This window comes from Photinus pyralis, unplaced genomic scaffold (genome assembly GCF_008802855.1).
Source record: "Photinus pyralis isolate 1611_PpyrPB1 unplaced genomic scaffold, Ppyr1.3 Ppyr1.4_LG5, whole genome shotgun sequence".
Lineage (NCBI taxonomy): Eukaryota > Metazoa > Arthropoda > Insecta > Coleoptera > Lampyridae > Photinus > Photinus pyralis.
The window spans coordinates 36,544,978-36,557,427 of NW_022170596.1; the positions used below are offsets into that span (position 1 = coordinate 36,544,978).

General features: G+C 35.3%; 3 protein-coding genes across 3 annotated transcripts; 1 reads left to right on the plus strand and 2 right to left on the minus strand.

Annotated features, from left to right (window-relative positions):
- Window positions 1-238: 238 nt before the first annotated feature.
- Window positions 239-1,884, minus strand: LOC116171510 (60S acidic ribosomal protein P0). The gene is made up of 4 exons (XM_031488381.1): window positions 1,786-1,884; window positions 1,454-1,544; window positions 488-1,243; window positions 239-435 (listed from the first exon to the last, which is right to left on the minus strand). The coding sequence occupies exons 2-4, from the start codon at window positions 1,505-1,507 to the stop codon at window positions 286-288; spliced, it is 960 nt and encodes a 319-aa protein (XP_031344241.1). The 5' UTR covers window positions 1,508-1,544; window positions 1,786-1,884; the 3' UTR covers window positions 239-285.
- A 3,332-nt stretch (window positions 1,885-5,216) lies between these two features.
- LOC116171223 (pantothenate kinase 4) lies at window positions 5,217-7,388 on the minus strand. Its single transcript, XM_031487946.1, has 5 exons — window positions 7,291-7,388; window positions 6,593-7,232; window positions 6,197-6,545; window positions 5,860-6,148; window positions 5,217-5,809 (listed from the first exon to the last, which is right to left on the minus strand). The coding sequence occupies exons 2-5, from the start codon at window positions 6,838-6,840 to the stop codon at window positions 5,604-5,606; spliced, it is 1,092 nt and encodes a 363-aa protein (XP_031343806.1). The 5' UTR covers window positions 6,841-7,232; window positions 7,291-7,388; the 3' UTR covers window positions 5,217-5,603.
- A 79-nt stretch (window positions 7,389-7,467) lies between these two features.
- Window positions 7,468-11,832, plus strand: LOC116171222 (myotubularin-related protein 9). The gene is made up of 5 exons (XM_031487945.1): window positions 7,468-7,645; window positions 7,694-8,417; window positions 8,464-8,691; window positions 8,735-8,959; window positions 10,799-11,832. Exons 1-5 carry the CDS (start codon window positions 7,499-7,501, stop codon window positions 11,173-11,175), a joined length of 1,701 nt encoding a protein of 566 aa, XP_031343805.1. The 5' UTR covers window positions 7,468-7,498; the 3' UTR covers window positions 11,176-11,832.
- Window positions 11,833-12,450: the final 618 nt, after the last annotated feature.

Consider the following 12,450-nt stretch of genomic DNA (forward strand, 5'->3'; position numbering starts at 1 on the left):
TAATGTACCTCTTGACAAAAAATGTCTCTCGTTCTTGTGAACACTGAACAAATTCAGCCACAGGGCATAGATTTCCCATAAGTGATTCATTCCTTGTGCAACTTTTAATTTGAAATATACATCTCAATTTCAAAGATTTTTTGTTTAGCAATGATAGTTTTGCCCTAAATTGATACTGTAGGTAACAGTTCTAGCATGCAAGTAAACCAAACATGGAAATAAACCAAAAGCAACAAAACATGTTTCATCCAATTTATTGACGGCCAGCTCTATACAACAAAAAGTTTAGTCAAACAGACCGAAACCCATATCTTCATCTTCACTCTCAGATTCTTCTTTCTTCTCTTCTTTAGCAGGAGCAGCAGATTTGCTTACTGCCGCCGACGCAGCAGCAGGTGCAGCAACAGCAGCAGCCGCTGCAAACTTACTTGGATCCTAAAAATTAAAATTTGAGCACTTAATTGTTACAAACCTTTAACAATAATACCTTAATAAATTCCTTGACGGTTGTAGCTTCCTTGAACTCGATGTCTGTAACTGCAGCAATAGCCAACAAGTTTTTGAAACCATTAGCAATGCTGTGGGGTGCAGAGGCGACAGTTGGATAACCAATCGACAAACATACCGCAGCCAAATTGGCAACACCGGCTAAGAATTTTTCGCGTAAATCTTCGGGCTTGATATCCAAAATATCTGGATGGAAAATGGTGCCGGAATCGTACACTTGCTGAATGTTGAGCCCGTACGAGAATGGGGAAATGTTTAACATATTCAAGAGGGTAGCCTCGGAAGCACCGACTTTATCTCCAGGTTTTAAGATGAAGACATCGTTGATGATTTCAATGGTACCTTTCGAAATCTTGGTCGGAATTGCGAGAGCTTGAAAGAAAGAGGTTTTCTCCGGTCCCAAACCGGTGTTTTGTGCGGGAATGATAACGTTTAAGGGCGCGATGGCACCTGGCCTAGCGGGAGCGCGTACTTTATTCTCCAAGATTTTGTCACGAACTTCAACCAGGTCGCTACGTGTGAACACGAAGCCGACATTGCCGCGAATGTGAGGAAGCAGCTTTTCTAAAGCTGGGTTTCTCTCCAAATGACCCTTGATGACCTTACGCATCATGGTGTTCTTTCCCATAAGTACGACTGCATTGCCACGTACGGACATACGAATTTGTTGCATCTGCTTAGAGCCGACATTGTCAGCGCCTACGATGAAACACTTTGGGTAATCTTCAAGTAATTGCTATAACAAAACACAAGCTTAGAGAAGGTCAAGTGCTTCCTTGATTCTTTAATTCGCATACGCAATGTCAGATTAAGTTATCCACAAGAGGCCGCATTGTGCTAGTGGGTTCAGCCATTTCTGGCTCTAGCAAATGCGGTTTCAGAGACGAAAAATATGTCATCATGATCTACATTTTGGAATGGCAACGTGTTGTTTAGATATACTTACAATAAGTTTGGTGAAATAGTTGCTTTTCCAGGTAGCTTTATCCTCTCTACCCATCGTGTTGTGTGTAGAGACTCGTTGACGAATTTAAGGACTGAAAAATGAACATGCATTACTATTGAATTATGGTATCGTGCAACTTTTGCAGTTTTGAAACGTGAGAAATTTAACCTCAAAAAAATCTTAATTTATACTTCATGACAAAAATATATGCTTAAAACAAATGGGGGACAAGTTTAAATGGGGCATTTCGATTTTGCACTTTCATTGAGATGAAGATGAGGAAATATATTGAGGATTTAAATTATTTCGCTGCTCCATACAAACGTACTTACCAAAGCAAAAACAAACGGCGCAATGAACGCGCAGGAAACGAGAGGATTTTTAGGTACAAGTCGTTATGGTGGTAGCACTGTGTCACTATGTCAGATATATACAGGGGGTTCCATCTTATAGCGACAAAAAAATTATGCACCCAATCGAGAGCGGCCGTTAGTTTGCACTCTAATCTAATTCATTTTGCACTAGATTTAAAGACTTCCATTCCATCGGTTATCCCGTGTAGGGGCGGGAAAGAATAACCCTACTGCAGAGCCACACCTGCAAGTCGTAAGAGGCGACTAATCAAAGGTGGTCCCATCAAAAAGGTGATTGGGAAGTTGGGATTGGGAGTTTACATTTGTAGGCTGTTTTGGTTGTTGGTTAAGGATATGTATAGGAGCGAAATTTGATAATTTAATCCAATAAATTAATTTATACAGCATTTGTGGCGTGTGCCATGGCAACTCTTAGCACATTATTGTTTTTCTAAAGGTCTCGGCAATTTATTTGCATCTCTACTACCATTGAATAAGTAATCAACTTATTCAATGCTACTACCAATATTAATTAAGGTGTTTCGATAAAAGTCTGTTTTTCCAAATCAGTTCCGTTGAGATTTTCGTGGTTATTGATTTGTCCAGAAAGTGCTTTAAGCAACATATCTAACGTATCTCTTCCAAGTTTTAATGTGGAAGGTGAATATTACTATTTAAATAAAATAACCCGACACAGTCAAATCAGAGCTGGGCAGAATACTTTCAAAAAGTATTTGAATACTAAATAGTAAATACTTTACACAAATCAAAGGTATTTGAATACTAAATACTTTTACGTCCAGTACAAGCGAATACTAGATACAGATACATTGAAAAGTATTCAAATACTTAAAAAAATAAGTATTCAAATACTTTAGAATGTATTCGAATACTATAAAAAGTATTTCATTATCTACTTTGAAAAATATTCGAATGCAGTAAAAAGTATTCAAATACTTGTCACTCAAATACATTAAAAATTTAAAATAGTATACTAGATAAAAGGCTTAATACTACTTAAAAAATCAAGTTATACTTTGTATGGGGTTAGCTGTTTTTATATTTCTATTGTTATATACAAATTTAAGGGGAGTAAAAGCGTATTATTATTATGGTCTGTGTTTCTTGTGAGAACTCAGGTCTAGCCTGGTTAACTAATCGCACGGATTAAAATCAAGTAACGATTAGTGTCTGTGTCTGATGAAGTTATGTAGGGTCCTTAAAAAAAAAAAAAAATCACACACGTACATTGGACATCTAGGGATAGTATGTAATTCGTACTTACCAACATACCTATTGATGGGCACAATAGCCAACGCTATCAGGAAAGAGGAAAACAAAACAAAACAAAAAAATCATTATAATAATTCCTGTAATTTTATTAAATGGAGTTTATTGTGTAAGTGTTTCTTTGGCTTTGCGTTTGGGTTGAATACGAGTGGGTTGTGATAACCTGGTGTGTTGCTGTGAAGAAGGAGTTTTGTGTTTTTTATTTGTATTTATGGTGTTTCTTTGTTCCTGAGGTCGTATTTGTGAGGTTGCTTGGGTTTTTGGTGGAGATATTGCAGTATTTTGTGAGCCTGTGATGCTGTTAAGGTTTTTGAGCTTCGGTTGTATACGAGTGGGTTGTTTCAGAGAAGAAGGAGTATTGTGTTTTTTAAGTGTGCTAGGGCGTGTAACTTTATTGGATGGACCTGTCTTTGTAGTACATGTTGCGTTACTTGTATTTATGGTGTTTCTTTGTTCTTGAGGTTGTATTTGTGAGGTTGCTTGGGTTTTTGGTGGAGATATTACAGTATTTTGTGAGCTAGTAGTGCTGTATAGGTTTTTGCGTTTGGGTTGAATACGAGTGGGTTCTAAACAAGTTATCATGCACACGGACAAACGGATGGTCAAAAATGGATCTGTTCCAAAATCGCTAGGATTAATTTCAGAAAGGCGTACGTATCATGTGCACGACGTACGTACGATAGTGGTGTGCTTCGGTGAAGAAGGAGTTATGTGTTTTTTAACTGTGCTAGCGCGTGTAACTTTATTGGGTGGACCTGTCTTTGTAGTGCATGTTGCGTTACTTGTATTTATGGTTTATTATTATTATTATAGGTATTATTATATAGGAGGTACCTACCAGGACCTTTCTTATACCAGTTATATCCTTAAGAATACGTGTACCAGTTTTCAAAGCGATCGTACGTCGTGCACATGATACGTACGCCTTTCTGAAATTAATCGTAGCAATTTTGGAACAGATCCATTTTTGACCATCCGTTTGTCCGTGTGCATGATAACTTGTTTAGAAACGTGCGATCGCTTTGAAAATTGGTACACATGGTCTTAAAGATATAAGAAAGGTCCCTATTGTTTTTAAGTTACGTAGATTATTGAGTTCGGTATTCAAATGTATCGGATTTTTATATTTGATTTTGTGACAATGGAAACTTTCCCTAAACATTTCTAAATTGTTCTCAAATATATGAATATCTTAAAAGTACTGCCTTTTTTTGAGGCCGGAAAAAAAATTGTCTGAGATCGAGATCGATCGAGAGTCCATAATTTCAAACAGTTCCAACATTGGGCTACTATTTCAAAAGTTACATCCCTTTGAATTTTCTTTCGAAATTGGTTTCTAGTCTATAACTTTTGATTGAAAAATCTAATCGAAAAACTACGAATTGTTTTGGATTCTACGCACCAAAATTAATAAGAAAAAGTGTTTTCCCGAGAAATTTTGGTGTAGTCGATTTTTTGTAAAAAAGGAAGGTTATACACTGCCTTTTTTTGAGGCCCGAAAAAAAAATTGTCTCAGATCGACAGGAAAAAACATTTTCTTATAGAATGTGGCCTGTAGAATCCATAATTTCAAACAGTTCCAAGATTGGGCTACTAGTTCAAAAGTTACAGCCCTTTGTATTTTTTTTCGAAATTGGTTTCTAGTCTATAACTTTTGATTGAGAAGTCTGATCGAAAAAGTACGAATTGTTTTGGATTCTACGCACCAAAATTAATAAGAAAAAGTGTTTCCCCGAGAAATTTTGGTGCAGTCGATTTTTGGTAAAAAAGGAAGGTTATACACTGCCTTTTTTTGAGGCCCGCAAAAAAAATTGTCTCAGATCGACCCGGAAAAAAATTTTTCTTATAGAATGTGGCCTGTAGAATCCATAATTTCAAACAGTTCCAAGATTGGGCTACTAGTTCAAAAGTTACAGCCCCTCGAATTTTCTTTCGAAATTGGTTTCTAGTCTATAACTTTTGATTGAGAAGTATGATGTGTTGCCAACTAGAGCGGCGCCTTAACTTGCAAGAGCAGAGCACTGTAGACAAGAGTTGTAAATTACAGACGCCCATGCTAGAAACCACTATCACTATTAGAACTTGATAAATCTTTGTATTAGGGAAAATGTAAATATACATTCATGTGAAAATACTTTATTGATCGGTACTTTATGTACTTACATTTAATTAGGCATAAAATTAAAAATCACATCTTTTTTTCTTAAATGTATATACATATTATTGCATTTTGCAGATGATTTCAAAGAAACTCTTGCACCCGGTAAAATAGGAAACTATAGTAACAACCACAAAATGCTTTAAAACAATCATTTCTGGATGAATAAACTTACAGGTCAAAATGTTACATAAAATTGATGGATCATTTACAATTCAATTCTGTACTGAATTCATAAAATTTCAAAACGAAAAACAATAAATTTTTAAAGGAGAAGATAAGCGTTACATGTAAAAAATTATGAACATCCCCTACTTGTTAAGATACTTTTTAAAACTAATAATTTAGTTCATTGCACTTTTGGGAGAGGTGCGGGATCATATTGAAATATAACGGAAAATTGCTGAGCACCTAAATTTTTTGCCAGCCACTCATTTTTAAGCACCGCTAGTTTAAGACAGTCAACTTTAAACTTGGCCTTCAAATTTGTATGAACTGCTCGTCCCATTCCTTCCAAAATTAAAAGATCGGCGGTCTGCATTTCCGCGCACAATTCTGTAAAGCAATAGCATAAATGCTACCTCACACAGGATTTGTACAATTACCATTGTGTAAGGTGCGTAGATCGAGACAAGGCCCTTTCTGTCCATTTTCAATGGCCATCAGTCTATTGTTTGCAATTGCATCTCTTAGTACATCACATTTTTGTTCGGCACTTTTTAAATAGACTTCTAAGTCACTGTAAGTAACATCATTCAATGCTGGTCCCGAGTTCGCTGTTAAAACAACACTTGTGCCTTGTTTTAATAATTCGCGTGTTAAAGGAAGAACACCTAATACGAAATCCACTCCAGCATTATCTATGAATACAACAGCCTTAACATATGGCGTTCTCTTAAAAGAGAGTCATTAGTACTTATACAACTAAACACCGTCGAATACCTTCAATTTACTAATCCATTTATCTAAATCGTCGTGAAACCACGGTCTTTGCTGTATTTTTTGCATCGCGTGTGTTAATCCGAACCCATTGCACTCCTCCAAAATGTCAGCTATAGCCTTCGCGCCCCAATCGAACAAGTTGCCCGCAACCAGACCTTTCGACAGCTCCTCCCATTTTAAATAAAAATCTTCGATGGAGTCAACGAAATTCACTCTATCTTGATATTGTGTGAATGCGGCAACGGTCTCCTTTTGTTTTTGCAGCAACCACGGATCGTCAAAGTTGCTCTTTCGCAAGTTCTCCTCGTTAAACTCCAGTAAAGTACGTATACTCAACGGTTTAAACTGCCTAGAAAACATTTTAGAACGGCTTAAAGAAACTCTCAGGTCACCTACTGTGGGTTGTATTTAATTTGCTCGATAAAATCGTGAAATTTCTGCCAGGTGTACTTCGCTCGCTCCGTCGCGGTTTTGTCGTGAGGACACAAGTATGAAACTTTATTAACAAAATTCCGTGCCATTTCCTCAAGGCACGGTAACCAGTAGCTAATAGCTTCTTTGTCATTTAACAAATCGATTGTATCTGGCAAATATGTTTCCTTATCTAACAGTAGGGGACAAACAATTTTTTTGTCTTTCATCATATTTCTGCATAAAATAATGTAGACTCTGAAGACAAGATTTTTAAGTTACGGTGGGTCAGTACATGAGAATTTATCGTGGGAATCTTTTATTTATACCATGCTGTCACAAGGTCACCAACACCTTATTGTCAACATTTAATAAAAACATGTTTAAGTAATGGGGGAAAACTAATAATGTATCTTTGAGTAAACAGATACAATTTAAATGGACTACTTAAACAAATAAAACTGCTTCTTAGCATAATGAAATAAACTAAATTATTGCATTATTTAATTTTGGATTATTGATTTATAATTAGATTAAAATAAGGGAAATTTATTTAAATTATTTTTTAATTTTGTTAGGTTATATTTATGGTAAAGTTCAGTAGTTCTCAAACTTGTGACACTACCTAAAAATCATTTTATTCATTATTACAGCGTAAATACTGTTTAAAGTATGAATTTTACCTACTAGTTCATTTTTGCATTTTTTTTTAGATCAGGCTCTTTCAATTACCGGTCCCTGAGTGTTATACCATTGATAAACACACTGTATAATCAATGGTTATACAAAAGTAGTTCTTAGTTCACTCGTAGTAGTTCCAATGTACAGAGGCGTTTTGATTTTCCAACCTCACTTATTCAACCATCGAAATCCAACAATTATATTTTTGTAATGGAATTTTCAGAATTGATACGAATACCAAAATTAGATGACGTCGTTCTTCACAATGCGTTTCACGACCCTCTTGATGCTATGCTGTGCATAACTAGTCACCACCTCATACTATCTTCTAGAAAGGAGCACGAACAAGAAATTTGGGTAGAACTTAACATCAACCGGCACTCTTAGGCATCATTCTCATTTTAGTTACTTCATCAGAGCATTGACTTTGTCGAGAAGAGAATAAACAACAATAATTCCAATTTAAACGGCGGTTCCCTTATACTGAAGTGCAAAGATTTACAAGTAATTCAGTTAGATATAAATAACACGGATGATCTACATAATGTTTATTATTCTCTCGAGCGCCTTTCCAATTTAGATAATCCGACATTAATGTACCCATTTTTTTATAGACCAATGTATACAATTCTCGAAGACGGACATAATTTGTTTAAACCGGAATTGGAATTTTCTAAATTAATCGCAAGTGATGAGTGGAGACTAAGTACAGTGAATAAGGATTATTCGGTTTGTCCTACTTACGGTCCTAGTCTGGTTGTTCCCAAGTGCATTGACGACGACACACTGACAGCGGCTGCAAATTTCAGAGAGGGTGGAAGGTTTCCAATGCTTAGTTATCGGCATGACAACGGAGCAGTCTTGTTGAGAAGCTCGCAGCCACTTGTTGGTGCTAATAACAAGAGGTCAAGATCCGATGAGAAGATCGTAAATGCAGTTTTGGGAACAACAAATAAAGGTTACATAATTGATACGAGATCGGCGAGTACTGCAAGTCAGTGCAAAACTAAAGGCGGTGGTACTGAACCGGATGGGAATTATCCACAATGGAGGAGGATTCATAAGAATTTAGATAAAATTTCCAATTGCAATGGTGTCATTTTGGAGAGTTTTGCGAAATTGATGGAAGGTGAGTTGTTATACTGATGTTAGCTGTTTAGTTGCGTGTCTTTTAGCTGTAAATGATGTAAACTGCTCTTCGGATAAATGGATGTCTCGATTAGAAAATAGCAACTGGCTGACCTTTGTACAAAGCTCTTTAAATGCAGCTTGTTTAGTTGCCCAATGTTTGGATCAAGAAGGCGTTTCTGTTCTTGTTCATGGAACGTACGGTTTCGATACAACTCTTCTAGTCACATCCATTGTGCAAGTAATTCTTAATCCCGATTGCAGGACAGTTAGAGGTATATGGTCTTTGGAAGAGTTCAGTTAATATGTTTATTATAGGATTGCAAGCCTTAATTGAAAGGGAATGGTTACAAGCGGGACATCCATTTCAAAGTCGTCACGTGAAGGGTTGCTACAGCAATATCAAAAACAAGCAAATTCAACCAACTTTTGTATTGTTTTTGGATTGCGTACAGCAACTTCATCACCAATTTCCTTGCAGTTTTGAATTCACTACTCATATGTTGGTGCTCCTTTTTGAGCATTCGTATTTTAGTCAATTTGGTAAGTATCTGTGATTACTGTTACAAATGGTAAAATATGTCATATTACAGTTTTTTCTCGTATTTTTGTTAATATCTTTTTTTTATTTATCATCCCATTAATATATATAACAATCTGTTTACATTAATATTAAAGTAATATTTTTACAATTATTATAATAACATAGAAGGAGCTATGGCCAGTGGCGGACTGATCCGGGGGGGCGGGTGGCGATTGCCACCTGGCCTGTAGATCATAATGGCCCGTTGGAAATTTATAAGTATGTGCTGTATTTAGTTTCTTGCACTATTAAAAATTATTAACACGTTTCTCTAATTGGGGTTGATGTTAGGTTGTTAAAAAATTCTGTTTTAATTGAAGTGTTTTACAATGAATTTATCATTTTTTGTCGGGTCGATCTGAGACAATTTTTTCTCCGGGGCTCAAAAAAAGGCAGTGTAGGTATTACCTTCCTTTTTTACCAAAAATCGACTACACCAAAATTTCTCGGGAAAACACTTTTTCTTATTATTTTGGGTACGTAGAATCCAAATCAATTCGTACTTTTTCGATCAGACTTCTCAATCAAAAGTTATAGACTAGAAACCAATTTCGAAAGAAAATTCAAAGGGCTGTAACTTTTAAACTAGTAGCCCAATCTTGGAACTGTTTGAAATTATGGATTCTACAGGCCACATTCTATAAGAAAATTTTTTTTCCGGGTCGATCTGAGACAATTTTTTTTCGGGGCTGAAAATTATTAACACGTTTCTCTAATTGGGGTTGATGTTAGGTTGTTAAAAAATTCTTTTTTAATTGAAGTGTTTTACAATGAATTAATCATTTTTTGTCGTAGCATGAAAGTGCTGAAATACAATGATAGGCGACGCACTTTGTGTGGATTGTATATTTTGTTACTTTTAATTATCAGCTGCAATTAAAAAAAAAACTATGGTAATTGATGTTCGAGAAAGGAGTACTGTTTTTGCGGTGCACCTCAGAGCTAAACCCCCCCCCCCCTTCCCGCCACCTTCATTAACACAAATACTTTAATGGCCTGTAACCTATGCAATTTCACCTGGCCCTTAAGTACCCAGTCCGTCCCTGGCTATGGCGGGTCCATGACTTAATTAATAATAAGTAATATTCGATGTATGTAGGCAGAGACATCTGATACAGAGCTTCTAGTTTACTGTGTGTCCTATTTTGGTTGGACTACGGTGTTCTTTTAGATATTTTTATGTAGAATCTACTGGCTTCGTCAAAAAAATTTTTTGGACCAACGTTTCTGAGATTTGACCCACTGTTGGTATTTTTGAAATGCAACACCCTGTATATTTTACCGTGAATTATTTGCATTCGTTTTCCTGATTATATTGATGTATCACAACCTGTATTTTTGTATATAATTATATATTATATCATATTTTTCAAAATTTTGAAATTACATGTTTCTAACATCACCCATTTTTATCGATTGGTATCAGCTGGCAAAAATACAATAAAAAAAACAAAATCTATAAATCCATGGCCTACTACCTATTTAAAAACCGTAAAAAATAAAATGTTTCAAAATTGTTAACAAGTATAAACGTTGGTCCAATTTTTTACAGACTGAGCCAATATGAGTATCAGGGAAGAAGTAACTATCTAAAAACGTTCCCAGGAATTTTGCACAACCCGAAAAAAAATTTAGCTTATAGAATACAGAAAATATCTTCGATTTCACTAATTACAACTTCTAATGATTCATGTATGCAACAATTTCAATTGTTTTAGTTGAATCGTATCTCCTACCTACATGCTATAGTCTATAATAATCGAAGCTACAATTTTATTCATATTTTTAACATTTTGTAGGCACCTTCCTTGGCAACTGTGAAGCCGACCGTGAGAAACTGAACACATTAAGAACAACAAGTTTGTGGTCGTACTTAAATCGTCCCGACATTATGACGTCTCTATTAAATCCCATGTATGATCCAAACAGGGCAACAATATGGCCGAGTGTCGCGCCTGTAAGTTTAATTTTATGGAACGATCTGTACCTACGGTGGGTTATCAGCCAAACCCAAAGTAAGAACACGCTCCAAAAAATACAGGGTTTAATACAAAACGATAAAAACCTGAGGTCTCAGGTGACGAAATTACGCAAGCAACTAGTGGACTTGCAAAAAGAGTGGGATTCGATTAACGTCGATGATGGTACTATACAAAATGATATTGATACCGCTTAGAATGTAGATGAAGTAAATGATATCTTTTATTGGGGTATGTTCCGTCTCTTCTAGTCACTTTGACAGTTTTCACGTACCGTTCAGTATTTTACTTTTAAGTTCCAGCATTCCAGTACTGTCTACATTCTTTTTGCGTAGGTATTTGAAAATATTCACAAACTTACTTGGTTGATTTTTCTAGTGTAATTCGTATTATTTTCTAACAATAAATTCACCTTGATGTTAAACTAAATGAGCACACAGCTTGTAGAGCTTTTAACTGTTTGCTTCTTTATCCGAGAACCAGTGGAACATTCCACATTTTCATCCCAATAGCTACTTTGCGGAGTTTTATCAGAATTATTAATGTGTGTGATCAAATGAAGTTTTTGTAATTAATGCACCACAGGAAAGAACATGATTTTTATTGTTACTATTTTACTATAAAATCGATGTGAATATATTGGGAAATTTAGAGCTTGTGTAAACGAATGATTACATAATGAAACAAAGTGCAATATTTGAAGAGAATTGATTTCTTTTCACCTCCACACTTTCGTGCTATTCTTATTCTGAAATGTGTGTATATACAATGTGATTAGAAAATGTCAAATTACTTAATGTATAGTGTAATATATATGTTATATTATATTGAGAATATATGTACTTTGAAAAATAGTATTTTATTTTCTGTTTGTAAGTTTTATTATTGTATTTTTCTTTCTCGAACATTCAAAAACGTGAGACCATTCTGTACTTTAGGTTTATTGGAATTTTGTGTTCCTATCATCCAAACATGTCTAGCGTTAGTTTATCACAGTACCTATAGCAAAGAATGTCTCCAGTTAGTGTTGTTAGGCGCGTATATTTACAAAGCAAATTTTGCAATATTTTTGGAAATATTCGCACTGAAAAAGCGAATATTTTCAATCAATTCTTGAAAACATTATACCGAAATTTCCAGTTGATACTTGCATGTTTTTAAATGGCCACCTCGATTTCACGAAGTTACTTGAACGGTTACAAGTATACGTGCAGTCTTCATTACTTGAGTATTCGCTATGATTAATAAATTACGGGAATTTTACAACACTATGTCCAGTCAGTTTCAACTAGTTCTTTACTTACCTTGTCCTTTATATTTACTTATTCTTTAGAACTGTACAAAAATTATGCTGTGCTTTTGATTAGTTTGACCTGTTATAGACAAATCTGATATATTCAGATTTTCTAATTGACTTTAAAGGCCGATTCTCACTTGGCGACGCGCAGCGGCAAAATGTTTTCTGTAACACT

Excerpts from the sequence above, each read along its gene's own strand:
- LOC116171223 (XM_031487946.1), bottom strand. The coding sequence starts at position 6,840 with ATGATGAAAGACAAAAAAATTGTTTGTCCCCTACTGTTAGATAAGGAA. Across the intron at positions 6,546-6,592 it reads CAAATTAAATACAACCCACA|GCAGTTTAAACCGTTGAGTA; the intron begins GTAGGTGACCTG and ends AATGTTTTCTAG. Across the intron at positions 5,810-5,859 it reads TCTACGCACCTTACACAATG|AATTGTGCGCGGAAATGCAG; the intron begins GTAATTGTACAA and ends ATTGCTTTACAG.
- LOC116171222 (XM_031487945.1), top strand. The coding sequence starts at position 7,499 with ATGGAATTTTCAGAATTGATACGAATACCAAAATTAGATGACGTCGTT. Across the intron at positions 7,646-7,693 it reads AGCACGAACAAGAAATTTGG|TTACTTCATCAGAGCATTGA; the intron begins GTAGAACTTAAC and ends TTCTCATTTTAG. Across the intron at positions 8,418-8,463 it reads TTTTGCGAAATTGATGGAAG|CTGTAAATGATGTAAACTGC; the intron begins GTGAGTTGTTAT and ends CGTGTCTTTTAG.
- LOC116171510 (XM_031488381.1), bottom strand. The coding sequence starts at position 1,507 with ATGGGTAGAGAGGATAAAGCTACCTGGAAAAGCAACTATTTCACCAAA. Across the intron at positions 1,244-1,453 it reads ACTATTTCACCAAACTTATT|CAATTACTTGAAGATTACCC; the intron begins GTAAGTATATCT and ends GTTTTGTTATAG. Across the intron at positions 436-487 it reads CCGTCAAGGAATTTATTAAG|GATCCAAGTAAGTTTGCAGC; the intron begins GTATTATTGTTA and ends TTTAATTTTTAG.